Below are 23837 nucleotides of genomic sequence, written 5' to 3' on the forward strand. Positions count from 1 at the left end.
GCCTTCTGCTGGCGCCCATGATGATTGCTGCGAGATGCTCATCATCTCATCTTTTTGGGTAACGTACTGAACCAGATGGCCATGAACCATGAGTCCATGACAATGAGTCAATGACAGAACTAGCCAGCTTTGGTGGTTTGATTTGAGTTTCAAGCACACAACATTCAAATATGCTTCAACAGAGCAGAAATTCAGGGCACAAATCCCTGTCGATTGACTGATGAATTTGTTTTTTTAGCCTGTAGGTTCAATTTATGTGGCTGGGAAAACAGATTCATGTTTGCAAGCTACAGCTCGTGATGAGTTGCGTGCGTTGGCTTTCCCTACCATGTGGATGTCCCCTGTTCGCTACTGTGATTCACATGGAGTTACCAATGCTTCCTCATGTTCTTATCACTTTCTTAAGAGAACTTTTCCTTTACTAAACTCCAGTACTGCGTTTATAAGAAAGTGACAACTTCTCTGAATAAGAAGAAGTAAGAACTTTTCTGAATAATAAAAAGGATCAATATTCGTTTTCTTTGTTAATAAATAGCTCGCCCAAGAACAAATCTGAAGCAATAACCATAACTATTTAAATTCTTTTCCTTGACCTTTTTTTTTGTTCAAGGCCGCAATTATTGTGAGGGCCTCTCTGCAAAACTTTGCCCAATACAGGGGTCCCTTCATAATTAACTTTTGAAACAGGGGGGGTTTGTCACTACGCAGTAATTCCAGCCTTGCGCTATATAAGTGGATTGGATCCGATCTAAGTCGCCAGTCATCGTTGAAATCGAGAAGAGATAGCCCAACGGGGAACAATCCTAAAACCTCGAAGCCATGGGTCTGCAGGTACACGGCTTCCTAAATCGCCATTGTCTGTTACTATCTTGTTAAAGATTAAATCTTTATCCATCTAATCATCTCCATGTTTTGTTCAGAATTTCTAGTTCAGTTTAGAATCTCGTAACCCATAGTGTCGGTACAAGCGTCGTCAGACTATTCATAGAACGGATCTAGGCTTGGAGTCCGGTGCTGCATGGTCTTAATTTCCGTCTAGATTTGTATGCGTAGCCAAGATCTGGTAGATTCAGACTGTTAATTCTTTGCAGCACTTGGAATTGTAGATGCTTAATGATTTGCCCTTTGATGTTCGTCCTAAGAGGGGATCCAATGCATTTGGGCCGTCCTGGCTCCTGAGCAGCAGCTATTGTTTGAGTTTTCATGACGCCTTCGGGTGTAAGATGGGAAATTCCCTGTTGGTTTTGGTATCTCTGGGTTTTCTATAATTCCTTCGAAATATAGGGTGAGGAAGCACATGGTTCAAAGACTGGAATTCTTAGCGTAATATAGGGTGAGGAAGCACATGGTTCAACAGAGATTCACATGAAAGATTAACTTGTGAAACAATTTAGTGTAATATTGCAGGTGTAGTCCCACAGAACATGATCCATGAGCTGTATCTCTGTTGCAGGAGGAATTTGAGGAGTATGCTGAGAAGGCGAAGACCTTGCCTGATAGCACGAGCAATGAGAACAAGCTGATCCTATACGCACTCTACAAGCAGGCCACTGTTGGACCTGTGAATACCTGTAAGCATATAATCAGGCATCTAATTTGTTTTTCCTTTTCCAGTTCTCTTTGTAAGTTTGTAGCATGGATCAATTTATTGGTTTGCACAAACCCAATTTAAGTGCCATGTGTACAATACTATTCGCAGTATGTAGTGTGTAACTTTGTGTTATCATGTAGATTCTGCAAAAGTTTAACATTTAGAGATCCAATACTTGGTGGAAACATATTGTTGATACTCTACATAAGAATATAAAATAAAGGAGAAGTCCTAGAAAGCAAGCAAAACAATAAAGAATGGGATAAGCCTATTAACCTTACTATCTTTTTTTCTTCCTAAGTTTGTACTTTAAATTTTAACCATGGTTCTGGGATGTGTTTAAGTAGGACATAGCAACAAAAGGTTCAGCAAGGTAGTGGATCACCCAAGCCTGCAGTTTCTTATTTGTATTCTTGAATAGTTTTATGTTCAATGGGAGTACTAAACGGTAGGGATATATTAGATGCCCACCTAACCTCTTGGGGTTCAGCCGATACTGAAATACAGTTTTCTATGCATTATTCTGCAACATCATTTAGTGATGAAATTTGCTGCACCTAGCTGCTGATGAATAATAAATTCATGTTCATAGTGCTAGTCAGAGTAGCTGAACATGCAGTTAAAGAACTGTAATGTTCATATCACTATACGCTTCAAAGCATTCACATGCTTTTATTGGCTTTCTATGCAAAATGAGGAACCCTAAATGATAACATGTAGATACATAACCATGTATCACTTGTAACAAAGGAATTAATGAACTTCTAGTCAGTTTTTTTTTTGAACTGGGCGCTCCCCATTTCCTTTACTCAAATGGAAATATCCATTGAACTTCAAGTCAGTTGTGCAGCAGAATCTAATCAGTTGCCATTAACTCATGGGATTTTGAAGCACATAGTCTGTTGTTGTCATTGTGTTCTTTACATATCTTCTGTATTTTTTACCACAAACCTGTGTTTACATGTTTGTTTGTTAATAAACTTCTGCAGCTCGTCCTAGCATGTTCAACATGAGGGACAAGGCCAAGTGGGATGCTTGGAAGGCTGTTGAAGGTCGTATACTTATCTGATCCTTGTATTTTGGGCAACTTAATTTTGTTTACTACCACAATACTATATCTTACAAGGATACATCTATTCTAGTAGTATCACAAGATTGCATTATAGTACTCGCTAAACTTTTGGGATGTTTGCAGGCAAATCAAAGGAAGAGGCAATGAATGACTACATCACCAAGGTGAAGCAGCTCCAGGAGGAGGCTGCTAGCTCCTAAATCTCTTAACTGTTGAACCAAACAGCTATTATCAGCTGAGCTCCTATGCTATTTGATCCACTGGGATGTGAAACATGTACCTGTTTATGCACTCTTTACCTAAGTTATCCATCCATCTATCTATCTGTGATGAAGACTTTAGTCTTCTAAATTATGATCTCTTGTCTGTGATACTGAGTTGCATAGAACACTGGTTGGCAAACCAGTTTGTTTCTGAGATAAATCTGAGGCAAAATAGCAGCAAAACCCACTGATTAGAAGGTAAAAACAAGGAGCTTAATCTAACTATACATTAGTTAATCAAAACTGTAATGATGATCTCTTGTGGATATGTTTTTTTTCTTCTTCTAAAATATGCTTTCTCATCTGGCAAGCTAATTGCCTAGATATAAAAGCTGTGCCCTGAAAACATGAGATGTTCAGAAGTATTCATATCCCCAGACTTTCCCGCCGGAGAAGAGGTTGAGGCAGAGGACGCACGCGACCAGCAGCAGACCAGGGACCCACCAGCTGCCGCCGCCGTCGGAGAACATGGCGCACAGCAACAGGCACAGCAGCAGCAGCATGTAGAACCCCAGTCCGGCGCCGCCGCCGCCGCCACCACCGCCCCACTCGCCGCTGAAACCGCCGCCGCCGTACCGTCCATCCGGCCGGTAGTAGTATATTCCGGCGAAGTAGGCCGCCACCAGCAGCAGAAGCGCGGTGAGCATGATGTTCTGGATCAGGAACATGACCACCACCAGCGTCACCGGCACGAGCACCACCTCGCTCCGGCCGCCGGCGGCGGCCAGGGCGAGCAGGAGCGCGCCGGCGCCGAGGACGAGGAGCACGGCGTTGTCCGTGACAGTATCCTGCACCTCCGTCACCTGCTCGTACCACCACATCAGGGTCTCCTGGCAGATGACCCACCCCAGCGCCACCACGATGAGGAGCGGCACCACCGGCGACGGCCCCCGGCTCCCTGCCCACGCCGGCGACCCGCCGGAGCTTCCCCAGTAGCTCATGATCACTATACCTCTCTACTGTTCTGCTGATATATCTGAAGATGTTTTGCTATTCTAAGCAACAGCAGATGTTTTGCTGTTCTAAGCAACAGCAGATTACTTGTTGCCAATGGCAATGCAGACCTGATCAGTGATCAGTTCCTGCTATATATGGATGCATGCTCATCCTGTTCCAACTAATTTTTAACCACCTGCTTTTTGTAATGTAAAGCTGATGTGTGTATCTCTGGATTGTAGTTAGAGCAGGAGCCAACTTTGATCTGGTAGATGAGCTGATCCCAGAGAAAGATGACACAGAAGACAAGGACTTGCAGGTCAGGTCATTCTCATGCTTTAAGTCACAATGATCACAAACTAAACTAGGGTTTAATGAGGAAAATGTTCTTTTTATCGACTCCATTATGACGTAAAAGCCGATTGAGTAGGTGAAAACGATGGCTGATATCATAAGCCGGACCATGGATCATTTCAGCCACAAAAACTGTCAAACCATAGTGGGAGTAGTTGTGAGCCTCTCAGTACAATCTCCTTCTGCAGTGAATAAAAGATAAGGTAGTGATGAAGCTTATGCTATCGGTCACGAGGGAAAATTGCAAACTGTTCAGATTGTCCACAAAGCTCACATCATTTCCCAAGCCATAAAAAAAGATGATTCTGTATGGTTCTAGAATCTGCGCATGACAAGGTGTGTACTAATCTTTGAAGTTTGGATTGGACCTTGAGTAGCAGAAACCTTTTGCAGAAAATCTCTATGCTGATGAGAGCAGAATGACAATGGAAGCGTTTCTGAAAAGTGCGCTGCCTTTCGGCATGAAGATTAGACTAGCCAATGGCCTCAAGCATAGTATGTTTCCATTCCCTTTGATATATTTATGTATCACTCAGTGTTTCGTGAGATTTTAGTACAGCAGCAGTCAGCTGAGCTTCTTGCGCACAGCAAAAATTGGTTCTGAAGAATGAACAGCCTATTGCAGGCCATACACTAGCAGAGCCCCTACTCCGGCGATGCCAATTACCAAACTTACGATCACCGCAATAGGTGGCAGCGCACCGCCAATGGCCCTCCCCGTGGCCGCATCGTACTTTGCAAATCGCTTCTTTGCCGCATTGCATTGTGGGCAACCATAGTCATCAGGCTGCAAAAATACAGAACATGGTTAAAATTCATCAGAAGAAAATTGAAATACAGTACTCAATTATACAATCTGAAAAGGAGTAAACACAATAATTATGTAACTGATTTAGGGATAGCTATGCATTTGTTACCTGCTCTTCAAAAGGCTTGGGTAGGAAGTATATGTATCCACAATCAAGGCAGATGTGTGTGGCTCTCTCCTGGAAAAAAATGGGGTATTTGCAGTTTATAGCATATATGCTGAGGCTTCAAGTTGATGGGGAAAAAGTAGCTATTGTTATCTTGATCTTGCCTTTTGTGCGTCAGTCAATTTCCGTCCGAACCGGGGCGGTGCCGGCCTCTTTGGTAGGCGCTTCACATCGACATCAGTAGCTCCCCTGATATCACTCAAAATGAGATTTGGGGGAACATATACACACATGAAGAGTCCAAAGTAAACTCAAGGACAACCATTTCACTCAAATTTAGTAATATCAGAAGTCGCATCGCAACCACATGGTCATGTGCCTACCTGCTCACTACAAAGTAGACGGAGTCTGGCTTCGCCTGGATGGCTGTCTTGGTGAATCCCAGCTTGTCTGCAGGCCACAGCTCATCTCCGAAGAAGCTGCTTGTGTACAGCACCTGGTCACCGGCTTTCAGTCCGGCTCTTGCTGCATTCCCTCCAGACTCCACAGACTAACCCGAGGCCAAACCAAAAATCACTAGTCAGTAGCCGGAACCTCTTTGAATTTGCAGTTTCAGTCAATCATACCAAACGTGTTGTTTAGATGAAGGGGATACATTAGCAAACTAGATCTTCAGCTTAAAATCATTTCAAAAAATTTTGATCGCGTATTTTCTCTCTGAAGCATATATACTTAGAGTACTTGACTCTTATCCATCCATATTCTTGAAAACATCAATTCAGTGTTGAAATTGAAGTTTCCAATCCAAGATCATGCCCGGGATCATGCATGAGCTATTCATGTAATGGAATCAGGAAAGGAAAACGCAAAGGAAGAGAGGACTGACAGTGATGACGACGCCACCGCCGGGCTTCTGTCCCAGGGCCAGCCCGAGCGGCTTGTCGACCTCCACCTCGATGTTCTTGGCCGCCGTCGACCTCGCGTTCACCTGCAGCAGCCTCCTCCGCCCGCCGCCGCCTCTCCGGTGGCCGGCCGCCCACCTCGTGTCCACCAGCGACACCCCATGGAAGCCGGTCTTGGTCTTCTGCACCACAAGAACATCAACAATGGCCACGATCACAGGAAGGAAACAAACCAAACGGCAACAAGAAGTGATGCATTCCCTACTCACAGTTGATGCCGAGATGACTGGAGGCGGCGCCGGCCGCTGAGCTCTGGCAATGGAGCTGCGGTTGATGAGGGAAGGGGCGGCCACGTAGGAGATCGTGGCAGCCATGGTGTGGGGCTGCAAGGATGATGGTGGTGTGGACCGTGAGGAGCCGGAGGAAGGTGATGGCTGCCATTTGGTTGGAGATCAGGACATGCTGTGTCTTCTGTGGCTAAGGCAAGAGTGGTGCTCGTCACTTTTCAAAAAAAGAGTGGTGCTCGTGGCATCTGGTCGTGTGGAAACAGTGAGGCTGACACTGACATGTGGGGACCCGATGCACTCCACCTCTTCTTTTTTTCTGATTGGCACGAGATGGCATTACAAGTAGGCTACCAAAGAGCACAAGCCACATGATGGATCAAAAACTCTGAATGCTGATAGCAGTAACTGAACTCTGCCTATGTTGTCTCAACACAATAGGTTCCAAGCCCTGGTAAAGGAGGAGGGTTGTGATAGGTTTGGCGAGCCAACGTTAAACCTAACCATTCTAATAGAGATGAAACCCAAGAGAATTCCATTGGGGTGTAACCCTCTTAGCAACGCGCCATATCGGAACTCGGGTATGGTGTTAAATGGGCAAGAGCCGGGTCGTCTCTCCCTTGTGACGCATCGTGTCGCGATCTGGACATGGTGTCAAGTGAGCAAGGATCGAGTCGTCATTTCCTTAGTGGCGCACTACATCAGCGTCCAGGTGTAGTGAAAAATAAGCAAGGGTCTTCACATCTCTCTCGACGGGTGCGAAGGGCAAGTAAGTTAGTCGAACCACTAATATTCGTGTAGGTAGTTGGAATGTAGGGTCTCTTACAGGTAAGTTAAGAGAGTTAGTTGACGTAACGATTAGGAGACGTGTAAATATCTTATGTGTTTAAGAGACTAAATGGAAGGGCCAGAAGGTGAAGGAGGTGGACAATACTGGTTTCAAGCTTTGGTATACAGGGATAGCTGCAAATAGAAATGGAGTGGGAGTTTTGATTGACAAGAGTCTCAAGGATGGAGTGATGGACGTGAGAAGGCAAGGGGATAGGATTATCCTAGTTAAGCTTGTCGTTGGTGGTATGGTCTTGAACGTAATTAGTGCATATGCCCCCAAGTAGGCCACGATGAGAGTGCTAAAAGGCTTTTCTGGGAAGATTTAGATAGCCTGGTTACAACCGTACCTTCTAACGAGAAGCTTTTCATAGGAGGAGATCTTAATGGGCATGTAGGTACAACAAGTGCAGGCTTCGAGGCGGTTTATGGAGATTTTGGGTACGGTAGTAGGAATCAGGAGGGAGAGGAAGTCTTGGACATTGCAGTAACTTTTGACTTGATGATAGCAAACACTTTTTTTTAGAAAGAGACGGTCCTATTTAATGACTTTTAGTAGTGACCAACACTATAGCCAAATTGACTTTATCCTCACAAGAAGAGAGGATAAACGGGCATGCTTTGATTGCAATGTGATACTAGGGAATGCGTTGTTTCTCAACATAAGCTTGTGGTGACGGACTATCATTTTCAGATGCACACACGTAGGGATAAACAAGCTAAAATTGCAAGAATAAAGTGGTGGAAATTGAAAGAGGAGACGTTAGAGGTCTTCAAGGAAAGGGTAATCAAAGAGGACTCTTGGAAGGAAGGAGAGGACGCAAACAATATGTGGGAGAAGATGGCAAACTGCATTTGGAAGGTGGCCTCAGAGGTGCTTGGAGTGACAAGAGGGTAGAGGCATAGATAAAGATACTTGGTGGTGGAATGAGAAAGTCTAAAGGACTATTAAGGAGAAGAAATAATGTTATAGGCGCTTGTTCCATGACAAGAGTGTGGATAACATAGAGAAGTATAAGGAGGTAATAAGTGTGGCAAAGGGTAGGGAATATGGGGATCTTTACTAACGATTAGATACTAAGAAAGGAGAGAAGGACATCTATTGGATGGCTAAGGTTCGTGAGAGAAAGACGAGGGATTTCAACCAAGTTAAGTTCATTAAGGATGAAATGAAGAACATCTTGGTAAAGAAGGATGAGATCAAACATAGATGGTAAGAGTATTTTGACAAATTGTTCAATGGTGAGAATGAGAACACAACCTTTCAATTGGATGACTCTTTTGATGACACCAATAGGCACTTTGAGCGGAAGATCCAAGAATCTAAGATTAGAGAGGCGTTGAAAAGGATGAAAAGTGGTAAGGCGATGGGTTCGGATGGTATCCCAATTAAGGTGTGGAGATGCCTTAGGGATATAGCCATTGTATGGCTAATTAAGTTGTTCAACCATATTTTTTGGTCCAACAAGATGTCGAAAGAGTGGAGGAGGAGCATACTGGTACCAATATACAAGAATAAGAGAGATATTCAAAGTTGTACTAATTACCGAGGAATTAAGTTGACGAGCCATACTATGAAGCTATGGGAGAGAGTTATCGAGCATCGTTTGAGAAGGATAACACGGGTCTCTACTAACCAATTTGGTTTCATGCCTGGAAGGTCAACCATGGAAGCTATTTTCTTAATAAGATAAGTTATGAAGCGGTATAGGGAGAGAAAAAAATACATACACATGGTTTTAATTGACTTGGAGAAGGCGTATGACAAAATACCAATGAATGTTACGTGGTGGGCTTTGGACAAACATAAAGTCCCAACGAAGTATGTCAAACTTACTAAGGATACGTACAACAATGTTGTAACCAGAGTCCAAACAAGTGATGGTGACACAAATGACTTTCCGATTAGAATGGGATTGCACCAAGGGTCTACTTTGAGCCGTTATCTATTTGCCTTGGTGATGGATGAGGTAACAAGGGACATTCAAGGGGATATCCCTTGGTGTATGCTCTTCGCGGATGATGTAGTGCTAGTTGATGAAAGTCGAGCAGGAGTAAATAGGAAACTGGAGTTGTGGCGGGAAATCCTAGAGTCAAAAGGTTTTAGAATCAGTAGAACTAAAACTGAATATATGAGATGTGACTTTGGCACTATTACACATGAGGAGGGAGATGTCAGTTTGGAAGGCTAAGTAGTGCCCAGGAAGGATATATTTCGATATTTGGGATCAATGCTACAACGAGATGGGGATATTGATGAAGATGTTAGTCATAGAATCAAAGCGGGGTGGAGCAGGGAGTACGCTCCCACCAGAAGACGTTCCTCCTCCTCCCCATCATCATCATCATCCACTATGCCAGAAATGATTTGTGCTGGCACAGGAAAGTTAGCATGCTGACGGGCGTGATTTGCACCCACTAGCACAAAGCTTCCTTGGGCCGGTGAGGGAGCACGCACCAGCACAGTGGGCGGCCGATGCAATCACCCGTCAGCACAGATGCACCCCAGACCACTATGCTGGCGTGTGCTCTCGCCAACCGCCAGCACAGATGGGAGCCCACCCGCAGCATAGATGCACCCCATCTGTGCTGGCGGTTGGCTTATGTCGCCCGCCAGCACAAACCTCACCATAAATGCTCTTGTTCATCTTCTTCCCTAGACAACCTTCCATTTGGAGCTTGCCCGAGAGGAGTTCGGGAAAAGCTCCAAAAACACCAAATCTAAGGAGGAAGGTTTTGCTCTCGATTTCTTTGGAGGAGGTGGCTATATAAGGTGAGTTTGTGCCATTCCAACATTCTTTTTCAACTTCTATCCATCATTTTTAGCTTCATTAGCTTGTCATCTAGATCTAGAACTAAGAGAGAGAGGAGGGAAGAGAGAGAAAAAAAATTAGAAATGGATTATTTTTTAAATAAAATTCTATGATCATATTATAACAATTACAATACCTGAGTTTGATTTTTTCCCTTCTTCTTATTAATTATTACATCCAAGATTTAATTGAGTTTCATTTTGGGTAATATAGAATTATTTTTTATTAAATTTCTTCCTACTTATTAGTTACTACATCCATAATTTAATTTAGTTTATAGAATAGCTCATTAAATTAGTTAATATAACATAGAATTCTTGTCATAGGTTGTTAAAGATGGATCATAGAGCATCGATGTATGGCATACGGAGATATTTGCTTACTTTCATGTCAGAGGTATCGAAGTTTGTCGAGGCTGCGAAGAAGCACGCTCGCATTGGCAAGACAAAGCAAATACGTTGTCCGTGTTTTGACTGTACCAACAATATTGTATGGGAGGATACTAATGTCATCAAGAGTCATTTGATAAAGCGAGGTTTTGTGGATGGATACACAATTTGGTCCCACCATGGTGAGGCAGGAGGTACTTCCAACAACACAAATATCGATACTGGTTATGATGAAGTGGGTGATGATGATGCAAACGACAATGATCATGTTATGATGGTAATGATTATGACCGTGGAGATCAAAATGGTGATCAAATAGATGTGCATGTGGAACCACAGGTGAACGAGGAACGTGATGTTGGTATGGAGGACATGTTGCGCCACATTGAACTGGAAGTGTTGCTAGGGAGTGCTAAAGGGTTAGAGAATTTCGAGACACTCAAAAAGGTAGCAAAGGATCGTATGTATGTGGGATGTGGGAAGGAGTGGACAATGCTACATTTCGTCCTTCATCTTTTGATCCTGAAGGCTAAATTCGGCTGGTCAAATAATAGTTTCAATAATCTTCTTACTCTACTGGGCAATGTGCTCCCGAAGCCTAACTTTATGCCAAAAACACATACGAAGCAAATAAGATTATCAATCTATTGAAGATGCATGTGCAAATAATACACGCGTGCAGGAACCACTGTATATTGTACCGCGGTGAGTATGCGGCATTGGAAAAGTGTCCAATTTACGATGCTAGCCGTTAGAAAAGTAATGCCAATTTCTGTGAGGACCGTGCCGGTTCCTCCATCGGGAATTAGAGGAAGAAGATTGCAAAAAAAAATGCTAGTGCTCAAGTGGAGGACGAGTCCTGTATAGGCACTAACATGATAACTCAGCGCAGAGTCCCTGCCTTGGTGATGTGGTACTTGCCAGTGGTGGACCGTCTGAAGCGTTTGTTCTCAAACCCAAAGACCGCTGAAATGATGACTTGGCATGCTGATCGCCTAATAAAGGATGACAGAAAGCTTCGAAATCCTTCCGATGCTCACCAGTGGAGGACCTTCGATGCCAATCATCCAGAGTTTTCAGATGAAAAAAGGAATGTACAGTTCGCATTGAGTACAGATGACATGAATCCGTTTGGTGAAAGAAGCAGCACGCACAGCACATGACCAGTGCTGATGACCATATACAACCTTCCCTTATGGCTATGTCACAAGAGAAAGTTCCTTTTGCTAACCATTCTCACACAAGGCCCAAAGCAACCTGACATCGACATAGATATTTTCCTTGAGCCATTGATGGAAGATATGTACAAGCTTTGGGAAGATGGGGTTCAAATATAGGATGAGTATAGACATAAGCACTTCACACTAAGGGCCATTATCTTTGTTACCATCAATGATTATCCTGCCCTATTTGCCCTGACAGGTCAGGTAAAAGGTAAGACAACTTGCGTAGTTTGCCTGGATAGAACATCATATATGTACCTTAAGGGATCTATGAAGACAATGTTCATGCGGCATAGGCGCTTCTTATTGAAGACACACAAATACCACAGGATGAAGAACTTTTTTGATGGCACTAATGACAATGACTTTTCTCCAAAACCAGCTACTGGTAAAATAGTATTTGAAGTGTGCGAGAAGGTCAAGTTCAAACTCAGAAAGAAGTCATTAGGTGGTGTTGATAATTCGAAAAGGGGAAGGAAGCAGGCTGAAACTACAGACGTCGCAGACGTGCCATTTAAGAAGATGTCTATCTTCTTTTAAGTATTTGCCATACTGGTAAGAGCTAGCGGTGCACCATGCCATTGATGGGATGCATCATCAGAAGAATGTGTTCGATAGCATCATCCGATTCTTGGACTTATCAGGCAAGGCAAATGACGGACTAAAATCACGAAAGGTCTGGTTGACCTTCAAATCAGGCCAGAGCCCTACCCGCAAGTACCTAATGGTAAGCATTACCTTCCCCTGGCTAGCTACAACTTAACACCAGATGAGAGATTGGCTATGTGCAAATGTTTGCGTGGGTTGAAAGTGCCGATCGGATTCTCATCAAACATCCGGTCACTAGTCTCATTGAAGGACATGACGCTTGTCGGCTATTGCGATCATGTCCTTCATCCTTTGTTTGCACCATGAGATCCTCTGTTTGCACCACAAAGGATACACATTTTATACACATTACGAATACTGGTTTCCTCACGATGTTTTCTTTCCATATTTGGTCCTACGTCCTCTGTTTGCACCATAAGAGAAGTACCACCTAAAGCTTCGATAACATTTCTGAGCCATCTAATATTATTGATAAGCTGCATTGAAGTAAATTTAGAATTTATTCATGTGTAGTAACAAAATCAATTAAAAGAAAGAAAGAATATTACTATGTTGGGAATTGTTCCTTTGCTTCGATCGCCGAATGGCAAGTCAATGGGCCCCATGGAATTGAAGTCATGGAAGACTAGCGGGAGTGTCATCGTGCTCGAAATGTCCCCTGCCACCTCCACGACCGCCACCACCACGACGGCCACCTCCATGACCACCACTCACCATGGGGAAAAGAACTTCCTCTTGCCATAGTTAGCCCAAACTATCCACATAAAATTTACAAAATGCTTAGAATAAAAGATTATCCAAATAATAGAAGAAATTTACAATTGTTGGTTTAGATCTCATGAACATTGTTATAACTAATCATAACATATTTATTATCATTTTGCAATTGCATGGAATAAAAATGGTAAAATGTAACAACTTTTAATTTCTCACACAATCCTTATGTAAACAAAATTTACACTGTCTATATGAAAAAATAATATACAGTGGAAGCAAATAATTTAGAAACAATAATGAAAAAAAGATTAAATCTCCCTAAACGTCGGATCGGTAAAATCCTCAGCCAACAGTTCCAATGTGTTGCTGCTGATGTATCGCAAGCCACACCACGGTGATGAACTCGCCCCCGTTGTTGAGCCGCCTAGCATGGGAATCCCTATCGCAGTGGTGGGCAGCATAGCACAACATCTCCAACCACACATAAAAGATTACTTCCAAAAAGGAGTCCGAGTCCATCGCGAGAAACTCTTCAGCTAGTCGAGGTCCTTCGATGGCAGGGCGAGCTATTAGAAAAAACACGGGTGCAAAGCCAGGATCCTGAAGCAAAAGAGGTGTAATAAATAAATTAGCAAACAAAAACTATCGTAAAAGCAAAATAAAATATCTTAAACTAATTTTATGAACATACACCTTGAAAGTACTTTCACCCTCCCCTTAAAAAATATAACCCCTAAAATTCCAAACCTAATGGTCGTGGTGGCCTTGGTGGTAGCGCTTTAAGCACATAAAGCCATTGGAGATGACTGGTGCAAGCTGGCATCTTGGTAGGGTTTGGCAAGAGAGGACAAAGCCATGATGAGTACAAACAAATGAGTGGGCAAGTACGAATCTTAAAAGTAGTCAATTTCAGTGTTTGGGTACGATGACGAATGACATATAGGAAAGGTGGTTATTTACACAACACATAGCTTAATGGCTCAATCTGGTATAGTTATTGCAGCCCACCAACAATGTACCTTACAAATAATGTGTATTGATTTTTTACATTGCCTTATGCATATTTGAACTTTTTTAAAAATGACTCGATATCTCTGAAACTGAATTCAACATTGGGATAAACTAGTTCGATATTATATAAGGAGATTGTGAAACAATATATATACCCAAAATGTTGCAATAATTATGTCCAAAATGTTAAAATGTACATTTTGAAAGTGCATCTAGGTCCATAAGTGGGTTTAGACGTATTGAATGATAAAATGATTAAAGGACTAACTTGTTTGTTTAAGATTGTGAGCAGGAATTTATTTCTGTATTTTTTATGAAGATATTGTCTCATAATTCGAATGTCTAGTATATGGCTCACAATGAAGTTAGCAAGCAAGTATGTGATCCCGTGATGCAAATTTATGATCAATGACAAGCAAGGGTGAAGTACAATTGGGGATATGTTATCATGGTTGATCTATAAATCTCCAAACCATGTGATAGCTTCATTGACAAGTGAAGGGATCATTAAGTAAAGAAAACTGATATTCACAAATGGATATTGTAAGATTTTGTGTGTATATGATAAAGAGACATGGGCTCATGGGTTACATATTGGTCTCATTATTGGAAGCTTGCAATTCATGGGATATTCTATTATCAATCAAGAATAATCACTTGAAGAGGATTTCAAAAGGGAATTCATTGTTGATGTTAAAAGCAAAACTAAACTCAAAGTGGCAAGAATAGGTGAAGAAATCGAGTGAGATGATAGAGTAAGAGACTAAGCAAGCTTTGGTTAAGCGACAGCTTGGACCATGTGCATTTTTCTAAGGTGAAGTGACTAGTATCAGGGGTTTCGAAGTATCATATCTAAGCCTTACCGAGGGAAGCAATGCAATGCATTTAATCTATTATGGTTGATAAAATGGATTGACTTAAGGATTCAAGTATACCTTATCATGTATGATGGAAAATTATAATAAGTCACTAGCTCAACTTGGATGTGCTCAAGATGATAGCAATGTTGTGAGCCCTCAAGTGAATATTGATCAAAGTATGGCATGGATGAAGACTTACAAGCTCAAATAGATGATATTATGTTTTATGCTTATTCTTCAGTATAGGCATGCCGTACTATCAAAGGGGATGCAACATTGGCTAATTGACAACACCAAAATACTTTTAGTTGACTTATGTGAGACTGGTCTTGAGAAAACCCTCGAGTATGTTAACTGTCCCAGGTCAGCTAACTAAGGTTAGTTCAGCCAATAAGTGGATTGAGAAAGTGTCTCTGAAAGTTTTGGGGCTAACTTAGCCAAACGAGACTAACTGGTTTGACAGACTGGTCTGGAGTTCTGAGTGCTAACGGATAGTTTTTCAAACCAGATCAGTTTGGCAACCGGTCTGACATGTTTGAGCAGGCGTAACGGCTAGTTTCTAGTGTGTGGAGGTATTTATACCCCTTGTCCCCCTCCTTGGTGTGGGCTGCTGGTTCTACATGCATTTGTGACTATCTTGTGACTAGAAAAGTTCTCCCCAACCTCTCTTTGTGAGACTTGAGTGATTCTTGAGAAATCTTTGAGTTGGGTTGAGAGAGTGATCTTACGTGAGCTGAGAAGAGCAATCCATAGCTTGAGCACTTGTGGTTTGTGTTGAGAAATCTGTTGAAGCATTTGTTATTCTTGAAGGTTTGCCTCCTAGACGGCTAGGTGTCTCCGGCTAGCTCCTAAGATGTGGTGAGCAGCAGCAAGTTTGTGAGGGCTGCGATCTTGCCTCCACAATGAAAAAGATCATCTAGTGGAGATGAGGAAAGAGGTTGAAAGAGACCCGGCTTATTGGAAGTAGACTCGTATTCCAATGGGCTTCTCAACAGAAATGTAGAATTCATTGCGGTGAATCTGAACTTCGGAAAAAATAATCCTCGTGTCTTCATTTGGTTTGTCTCACTTGTTGATTTCTAGCAATTACTTGTGTTTCCGCTTCGATCTATTTGGGTGTGCTTATCTTTTGTCTTGTGTGCAGGAATTACTTAAACCTGCTAGAAATCATCTACAAAGTCATTCTCCAAGTTTGGTTGGTGCTAGAAGTCGAAGAGGGACACAAGCAACACTTGGTGTGTCACTTTGCCGTAGACCGATCTGACCGGTCTGAGAAACTGGTCTGGCCAGTTTGACTCTAGTAGTGCTAGTGGGTGGATTGAATTATGTTAATTGGTCAATTTACCTATTCACCCCCTCTAGGCGACATCTCGGTTCTTTCACATTTAAAATTTTATTTTTTAAATAAAGGAAACCAATGTGGTAAAACTTTAGTGAATATTACATTACGACTTACATTGGGCACCGTAACTACTTCGGTGATTATTACATTGCAAATTATTTGCGGCACTATAACAACTTCAATAATAGAATTTAGATATGGAAAGTTTTAATATAGAATGCATATCCACTCTAAAGGATGTGTTAATATCACTTCATTAAATTTAGACGAGGAAGCAACTTATGTCGACACTACATAGCAACTTCCATTGAATTTCGTAAGAGGTGGCAACTTTACGAAATATCTAGTACTAGGCACTTATGTACGAGTTGCGTGCCAACTTTAATTGGAATTTAGATGAAGTACTATTTTAATGACTATTTTGCACAATTTATATAGAAACTATGCCTAACTTAAACTAGAGCTTGTGTATAATTTAACCAATTGAAAATTGGTAATGATATGGATATATCTATTAAACTAGCTTAGCTGCCTGCTTTGTCACGTGTCACAATCGAAAAGCTTCCTTTACAAGCACATGTGAGAATTTCCTAGACGTCTTAAGGATTTTTTTCCTCAAACTACAAACTAGGCAGGAGAGCTGCGTCATTTCATTAAGAAGGAAAAGCATAGGAGCCAAATCAAAGTACAGGACTCACACCACACAAACACACAACAAAAGCTCACAGGCTTGCCACAGGGAGCTTATCACCAAAACGACCTGGCTAGACACCACAGCCTAAACAGCTCTGGAAAGCGACCAAGCAAGGAACTATTGAAGTTTAGAAGCTCCTGACGTCTTAAGGATTAACATGGAGGTTATGATTTTTTTTAATTAGTAATAGTAAGATATTTAGTTTAACAATGTGCCGTGTTGGTGGGATATAAATGTAACCCATAAGACTTATCCAGGGAAAACTAAATAAAGTAATCACTCCATTAATTTTTTAGATGCCCATGCTCCAAGATTCAAAGTTATCAATCGTTGGACAACAATTAGCCTAACATTTGTAGTTTCTCTGGATTCATATTTGAGTACTTTCATATGGTGTCAATTGTATGGTAATGAGCAATATAACATAAATAAAATAAAAGTTTTTAAAGTTCAAAGTATGGACTAAGAGACAGGATCAGGTCAAATCACATCTTATGTTTTGAAATGTATGAAGTAGTTGGATTTGAGGGGGAAAGGGTTCAGTTTGGGCCCGTACCTCTTCATCATTGTCAGCATCGTTGTGGATAGTGCTGAGGAGTTTAGTGGCAAGCTCCTTTATCTGCGGCATCCTAGAGGCATTGGGTTTGTCACGCTGGAACAATTTCTTGAGCATACTCCACCATTTTTGGGGAGATCCCCTGTCTGGATCCGCGCCCTGTTTCCGATCAGCTAAGCACTTATCCCACACTTTGTCCAGCTCATTGCAGGTGTCGGCATACTGGCCTTGGCGGATTGGGCCGGGCAACATCTCAGGTTGTGCCATCAGAAGAAACATCATGTAGTTGGAGAGCACCCGGACTGCAGCAACAAGTTTCTCTTGGTGTCCAATCATCTTTGACTGAGAAAGGTAAACATCAGTAGCGATGTGCCAAGAAAGAATGCTATCGTCAAACGAATCATTGGTAACACTCGAGTAAGTAAGATAAGCAGAGTTCCTGTCTATCTTCATGGTTTCCAGAGTACCGACGCCTCGTGTGTGCCCTGCATTGAGCCCAGTAGCCTTTAGCAGCCGGTCCTTGATATCCGTTGCTGCTGAGGCTGGTATGGTGCCGGAGTAGTGGACTTTGTTCCACAAGTTCTGAAGGCCCAGCATGGCCGCCAATCTGTTGCCCAGCTCGGTCTTGTCGCGGGTGCACACGTGGAGCAAGTTGTACTGCCCCATGGAGCCTGACCACCTTCTCTTGCTCGCCGCCTTGGTGCGCCGGCGGAGGAAGGTGACGGCACCCAGAAGCCGCTCCCAGCCGCAGCAGTACATCAAGGCGCATGCCCAGGTCGACCCAATGGCCCTGGCTAATGATATGGTTTCCAAGGCCAAGGTCCCTGACAGCAAGGCATAGGTGATGCCGACATTGGCCTTGCCGCCACCACGCTTGTCGCTCGAGTAGTGGAACAGCATGAGTGCGGCGGCTGTCGCGAGCGGGGAGAAGACGAGTATAGTGTAGCCATACCATGTGTGGTCCACGGCAGCCTTGGTGTAGAGGATGTCATACATGAGGGACATATCCATCTCGACCAACCCAAACAAATCCTTGCTGGCGTAGCGAGTACTGCAATCCCCATTAAACTTGGACAAGTATAATGTTGCATCGGCAAACATACTCTTGCAGATGTGGAACAGGGAGTGAGCTCCCAGGAGAAGCTCCTCGTCACCAATACTCTTATTATCTTGATCTTTTCTTGGAGGCTCCTCGTCACCAATTGTACTGTTATCTTGATCTTTTCTAGGAAGCTCCTCATCACCAATAGTGCTACTGTCATCTTGATCTTTTCTTGGAGGCTCCTCATCACCATTATCTTGATCTTTTCTTGGATATGGCCACCGCAGCTTCCTCCAGTGACTAAGGTTGAATTCTTTCTCCCCATCGGGATACTTCAGGGCGCTCCGGATGCTGCTGATGTTAGCACGCCAAAGCGCCAATGTCCTCTCTCCATACTTGAGGATACCGACAACGAACACCAGCATAGCGGCGAGTAGGAGCAAGGTGCTGCCGTCTTTGATGTACTTGTAGATGACAAAGGCGGCTGCCAGGACCTGCACCAAGAGTGTGAGCAGGTGCCGGAGCCAGAGCCGGTTGTCTTCCAGGGCGTAGGCGGTGATGGTGCCTGGCCCCCCTAGGTGCACAAGGAGGAAGGGTGCCCAGAAGGCCAGCAGGTGCGGATCACGTGCCTTGCTGCTGGCCACGGACAGGTGTCCGAGGGTGTATATCGCCGTGGAGTCGGCCAGCTGGTACATGAGCCACAGGAGGAGCCTCACCGGAGCCGGGGACTTGCGCCGGCGAGTCTCCGCGAACACAAGCAGCAAGACTTGCAATGTGAAGCTCATGAGTACCAGGATTTGGATCCCCCAATCGTTCCACTGACGTGCTAACCCTTGAGCCATCCCAGCCTGCAGTTACAAGTCAAATCAACGACTCTCAAGATTACCAAATGCAACATTAGCGATTGAAATAAATGGAACAACTTACTAACGTTTACTTGTACAAATAAGGGAGGGAAGTCGCCGATGATACCAACTAACAGCAAGGGATTCAGGCGATTACAACGATCAGACCATAAGGCCTGCTGGCCTGAAAATGGAAATGGAATGCAATGCGCTAATCGCCTGTCCAGTGTGTACATATACCAGTACTCCTACTAAGCAGGCACATGATAAGGATTAATTTTTACAAACAAAAGAATGAAGACCTGATCTAGTCTTCCCTTTCATTAGCGGTATTTGCTCCTGCCAACGACCTAGACAGAAATAAAAAAAAAAAAGACCCCATCTGGTCTTCCCTTGTATGAATATCAGGTCCATTGCTTTGGTATGCACTAATGCGACTAACCAACCGCTGACAACTACATACACCAATGAATCTTAGCATCTTGTTTGACCTGACCATCTTAGCATCTTGTTTGACCTGACCAATAGATGAGTATAGTCCCACAGAGAAGAGCATCTAGTTAACCATATGGACAATTTTAGCTTTGCATGAGCTAATGTAAAAATACTCTCCTATCCTGGCCCTGTGGATATGCCCGATCGAGCTTCCCCACTCATGTAGGCTCAGTGATCCAAACAGTCAATTAAACACCTTCGTATGATCATTTTATCTAGGAAAAAGTCCAAATAGCCAACCGGACACTCTTTTTTTTGAGATCGTTGTGTCCAGTCAGTGTGCTTCCACCCATTCCAGGTATAGAATGCAGCTATATGAAGGCACGCTCCAAAAAGATACCTGACCACGTTAAGTTTTTAAACCTTCCGATTGTTGTTGCTAGGAGTGGTGCTGCTGTCACAAGGCAGTATGGCAAGTCAGGCCTTTTTTGCAATGCAGGAATTTGCAAGAATTTTACCGGGTGTTTGACAACATTAAATAGAAAACCTACATCTACATCTTCAAAGACTTGCATGCTAAATAGCAAACACACAGGGTTCACTAATAAAAAAATAATGCGTCATGCTCAACTTAACCAAGAATTCATAATACAGTCACATGACAATAGATGAGGTCATTTGCATTGCACATAGAAGCAACCCGAAATTTCAGCTTGCAAGACATACTTACAGGTTTTGGAAAATTCGTAAAAGGTTCATAAATGGAGATGAGATATCTAGTCACATATATACATGCATATAAAATTCAAGACTAAATTCAACTCCATGTACTAGGTATTTTTCCCCATGATTCGTTAATTTAACAACTCATATATAGATGAAGTTGACTTTGATACTAAAATCTTATATGCTTGTGTGTCACCACCTACTCTAAAGTGTACCGGCCTGTGCAATAAGGGAGAGTAGATGGGGCATTTTTTTAATGGTCCAATCATTCTACATATATATACTCTCTGTTTTCTTGGTCTTTGAGCTTAAACAATGCACGCCTTTTAAATAGCAAGTAGCCGGGTTATCGAAAATAAAAGACGAAGACAAGACCCCATCTAGTCTCCCTTTGCATTGTTCTTCAATTTACCCCAGTCAATTTTAGCATTACACTCTGGACTGCATTAACAAATATAAACAAACAAAAGATCAGCTTTAGTCTTCCCTTTTAACTTATGTGACTAGTATTCTCTAGCCACTAGCCAGGTCCATTTTAGTAGAGCATTGCTCTTAGGACAAACACTAATGCAACCAACAAGTTGCGTAAGTACACGAAGGAATTGAATCTCAGCTCCGCGTTTGACCATCCTATGCTCTTAGCAGCGTGGACACAGCCAAAAAGCCGGCCAGCTGGTAACATGAGGGCCTTACACTGGAACCCAACTCCCAAATACAACTCTGCAGGCACACTGCAAAAGAAGATCGAAGCAGTCCCCCAAGCATTAGCTAACGGGGACAATCCGTCTATGCACGATTTTGCCAATGTGACAAGAGCCACACAACAGTGAGGAACTCGCCGCCATTATTGAGCTGCCTAGCATGGGAATCCCTACTGCAGTGGTGGGCAGCATAGCACAGCATCTCCAACCACACCCTAAAGATCACTTCCAACGTGGAGCCCGAGTCCGTTGCGAGAAGCCAGGAAGCAATTCCACGTCCATGGAAGAAAGCAGGCCCGTTATAACCCTTCGAGTTTGAAGCAAAAGGCGTAATAAATAAGTTAGCGCCCATAAATCATCATAAAGGGAAGATAATTTTAACTGATTTTTATGAACATATATGTAAACACCCTCAAAGTATTTTACCTAGAGAACGGGAACTATTACGGCCAGTTGTTTTTTTATTTTTGCGAATTAGGATTTTTTTATTTTTTAAGCATTTTGAGGATTAATGTGGAGGCTCCAAAAGAAGCCTGTAATTGTTAATAGTAAGATATTTGGTTTTAAAATGTGTTATGCTTATAGAATATAATATATTCAAAGTTAAGATGATGATGATATTCTGTCAACATACTTGGATTTTGGACCATGTAAAACCGTGCCCTATGTTTTGAAATGGAGGATTGTATTTGAGGTGGTTGGGGTTCAGATTTGAAATGTATGAAATACTTGGATTTGAGGTGGTCGGGATTCAGATTGGGCTCGAACCTCTTCATGAATTGTGTCAGCATCGACGGTGAGGAATTTCGTGGCAAGCTCCTTTCTCTGCCGCATCCTGGAAGCATTGGGTTTGTCACTCTGGAACAGTTTCTTCAGCATACTCCACCACTTTTCGACGAGAGGTCCCTGATTCTGATTAGCTGAGCAGTGGCGATCCCACATTCTGTCCAAGTCATTAAAGGTGTCAACATACTGGCCTTGCTGGATTGGGCCGGTCAGCATCTCAGGTTGCGCTATCATCAGGAACATCATGTAATTGGAGAGAACTTGGACTGCCGCGACAAGTTTCTCTTCATGTTCAACCTTTGACTCAGAAAGGTAGACATCAGTAGCAATGTGCCAAAAGAGAATGCTGTCGTCAAAGGCAAAATCGCTAAGAGTCGAGTGAATATATTGAGCAGAGTTTTTGAATATCCCCATGCCATTTAGAGCATGGATGCCTCGTGCTTTGGGATGGACGTAGGAAAACACGGGCAGCATCCGGTCCTTGAGATCTGTTGTTGAGATTGCTATGGTGCCAGAGTAGTGGACTTTGTTCCACCAGCTCCGAAGCCCCAGCTTCGCAGCCAGCCTGCCGCCAAGCTCGGTCCTGTCACGGGTGCACAGGTGGAGCAAGTTGTACTGACCCATGGAGCCTGACCACCTTCTCTTGCTTGCCGCCCCGATGCGCCGGCGGAGGTAAGTGACGGCACCTAGAAGTCGCTCCCACCCACAGCAGTACATCAAGGCGCACGCCCAGGTCGACCCGATGGCCCTAGCCACTGATATGGTCTCTAGGGCCAAGGTCCCTGACAGCAATGTATAGGTGATTCCGACATTAACCTTGCTCTTACCATGCTTGTCGCTCGAGTAGTGGAAGAGCAAGAGGGCGGCAGATGTTGCAAGCGGCGAGACAACAAGTATAGTGTAGCCATACCATGTGTGGACCACGGCAGCCTTGGTGTAGAGGATGTCGTACATGAGGGATAGCTCCATCTCGAGTAACCCGGACAAGTCCTTGCCACCGTACCACCTTGTGCAAGTCTGATCAAACTCGGACATGCGCTCTGTTGCGTCGACAAACCGAATCTTGCAGACGTGGAACAGGGAGTGAGCTCCCAGGAGAAGTTCCTCATCACCAAAACTTTTGTCTTGGTCGTCTTGTCTTGGATTTGGCCACCTCAGCTTCTTCCAATGACTACGATTGTATGCAGTCTCCCCCTTGGGATGTTTCAGAGTGCTCCGGATGCTGCTCGTGTTGCCACACCAGAGCGCCCATGTCCTCTCTCCGTACCTGAGGACACCGACGACGAACACCAGGATAGCTGCCAGTAGGAGCAAGGTCCGGCGACGGACGATGTACTTGTAGATGACGAAGGCGGCTCCCAGGATCTGCACGGAGAGAGTGAGCAGGTGCCGGAGCCACAGCCGATTGTCCTCCAAGGCATAGGCGGTGATGGTACCCGGGCCCCCAAGGTGTACCAGCAGGAATGGCGCCCAAAAGGCGACCAAGTGCTGGTCCTGTGCCTTGCTGCTGGCCACAGACAGGTGGCCAAGGGTGTATATCGCCGTGGAGTCAGCCAGCTGGTACATGAGCCACAGGAGAAGCCTCAGCGGAGCTGAGGATTTGCGCCGGCGAGTCTCGGCGAACGCAAGCAGCATGACTTGCAACGTAAAGCTGAAGAGGACCAGCACTTGGATCCCCCATTCGTTCCAGAAACGCGCTAAACCTTGAGCCATCCGGGATATCGCGGCCTACACTTAAAATTCAAACCAGCAGCTCAGAAGCTAGGATTACCAGATGCAACTGTAGCGATTGAAATACACAGGACCGTAATGTATAAAAATCATGTCCAAATAGCTCGGATGGCTCACAGACACAAGCCTATGCTTGCTTATTTTGCCTCATCAACAATAAATAAACAAAAAAAAAAGACTATGTACTTCTGAAGTCTGAAATTCATTACTAGT

General features: G+C 43.6%; 5 protein-coding genes across 6 annotated transcripts; 1 reads left to right on the top strand and 4 right to left on the bottom strand.

Annotated features, from left to right (window-relative positions):
- The first annotated feature begins 675 nt into the window (after positions 1–675).
- LOC101783678 (acyl-CoA-binding protein) lies at positions 676–3022 on the top strand. Its single transcript, XM_004972704.4, has 4 exons — positions 676–831; positions 1454–1571; positions 2581–2643; positions 2787–3022. The coding sequence occupies exons 1-4, from the start codon at positions 820–822 to the stop codon at positions 2861–2863; spliced, it is 270 nt and encodes an 89-aa protein (XP_004972761.1). The 5' UTR covers positions 676–819; the 3' UTR covers positions 2864–3022.
- A 76-nt stretch (positions 3023–3098) lies between these two features.
- Positions 3099–4352, bottom strand: LOC105914672. Its single transcript, XM_012847066.3, has one exon. The coding sequence runs from the start codon at positions 3865–3867 to the stop codon at positions 3283–3285; it is 585 nt and encodes a 194-aa protein (XP_012702520.1). The 5' UTR covers positions 3868–4352; the 3' UTR covers positions 3099–3282.
- Positions 4353–4697: 345 nt separating this feature from the next.
- Positions 4698–6469, bottom strand: LOC101784081. 2 transcript variants are annotated; one of them, XM_022827671.1, is made up of 6 exons: positions 6302–6469; positions 6017–6211; positions 5514–5680; positions 5295–5379; positions 5134–5202; positions 4698–5003 (listed from the first exon to the last, which is right to left on the bottom strand). In XM_022827671.1, the coding sequence occupies exons 1-6, from the start codon at positions 6404–6406 to the stop codon at positions 4833–4835; spliced, it is 792 nt and encodes a 263-aa protein (XP_022683406.1). In that variant the 5' UTR covers positions 6407–6469; the 3' UTR covers positions 4698–4832. The 2 variants fall into 2 exon arrangements, with proteins under 2 accessions (XP_022683406.1, XP_004972763.1); XM_004972706.4 differs by having other exon boundaries at positions 6017–6214; positions 6302–6468.
- A 6647-nt stretch (positions 6470–13116) lies between these two features.
- LOC101770210 lies at positions 13117–19185 on the bottom strand. The gene is made up of 2 exons (XM_004974349.4): positions 17359–19185; positions 13117–13495 (listed from the first exon to the last, which is right to left on the bottom strand). The coding sequence occupies exons 1-2, from the start codon at positions 19183–19185 to the stop codon at positions 13238–13240; spliced, it is 2085 nt and encodes a 694-aa protein (XP_004974406.4). The 3' UTR covers positions 13117–13237.
- Positions 19186–21119: 1934 nt separating this feature from the next.
- On the bottom strand, positions 21120–23606 carry LOC101770604. The gene is made up of 2 exons (XM_004974350.2): positions 21876–23606; positions 21120–21414 (listed from the first exon to the last, which is right to left on the bottom strand). Exons 1-2 carry the CDS (start codon positions 23604–23606, stop codon positions 21193–21195), a joined length of 1953 nt encoding a protein of 650 aa, XP_004974407.1. The 3' UTR covers positions 21120–21192.
- Between the last annotated feature and the right edge of the window lie 231 nt (positions 23607–23837).

The sequence above is a fragment of the Setaria italica genome, chromosome VI (genome assembly GCF_000263155.2).
Source record: "Setaria italica strain Yugu1 chromosome VI, Setaria_italica_v2.0, whole genome shotgun sequence".
Lineage (NCBI taxonomy): Eukaryota > Viridiplantae > Streptophyta > Magnoliopsida > Poales > Poaceae > Setaria > Setaria italica.

Bases quoted from the DNA above. Each gene is read 5' to 3' on its own strand.
- LOC101783678 (XM_004972704.4), top strand. The intron at 1,572-2,580 runs GTAAGCATATAA...AAACTTCTGCAG, and splicing joins TGTTGGACCTGTGAATACCT to CTCGTCCTAGCATGTTCAAC. The intron at 2,644-2,786 runs GTCGTATACTTA...GGATGTTTGCAG, and splicing joins TGCTTGGAAGGCTGTTGAAG to GCAAATCAAAGGAAGAGGCA.
- LOC105914672 (XM_012847066.3), bottom strand. From the start codon at position 3,867: ATGAGCTACTGGGGAAGCTCCGGCGGGTCGCCGGCGTGGGCAGGGAGC.
- LOC101784081 (XM_004972706.4), bottom strand. From the start codon at position 6,406: ATGGCTGCCACGATCTCCTACGTGGCCGCCCCTTCCCTCATCAACCGC. The intron at 5,380-5,513 runs GTAGGCACATGA...GAGTGATATCAG, and splicing joins GTCTACTTTGTAGTGAGCAG to GGGAGCTACTGATGTCGATG. The intron at 5,203-5,294 runs GCAAGATCAAGA...ATTTTTTTCCAG, and splicing joins AATTGACTGACGCACAAAAG to GAGAGAGCCACACACATCTG.
- LOC101770210 (XM_004974349.4), bottom strand. From the start codon at position 19,185: ATGAGCTTCACATTGCAAGTCTTGCTGCTTGTGTTCGCGGAGACTCGC. The intron at 13,496-17,358 runs GTACGGGCCCAA...CTTTTGCTTCAG, and splicing joins ATGCTGACAATGATGAAGAG to GATCCTGGCTTTGCACCCGT.
- LOC101770604 (XM_004974350.2), bottom strand. From the start codon at position 23,606: ATGGCTCAAGGTTTAGCGCGTTTCTGGAACGAATGGGGGATCCAAGTG. The intron at 21,415-21,875 runs GTTCGAGCCCAA...TCAAACTCGAAG, and splicing joins CTGACACAATTCATGAAGAG to GGTTATAACGGGCCTGCTTT.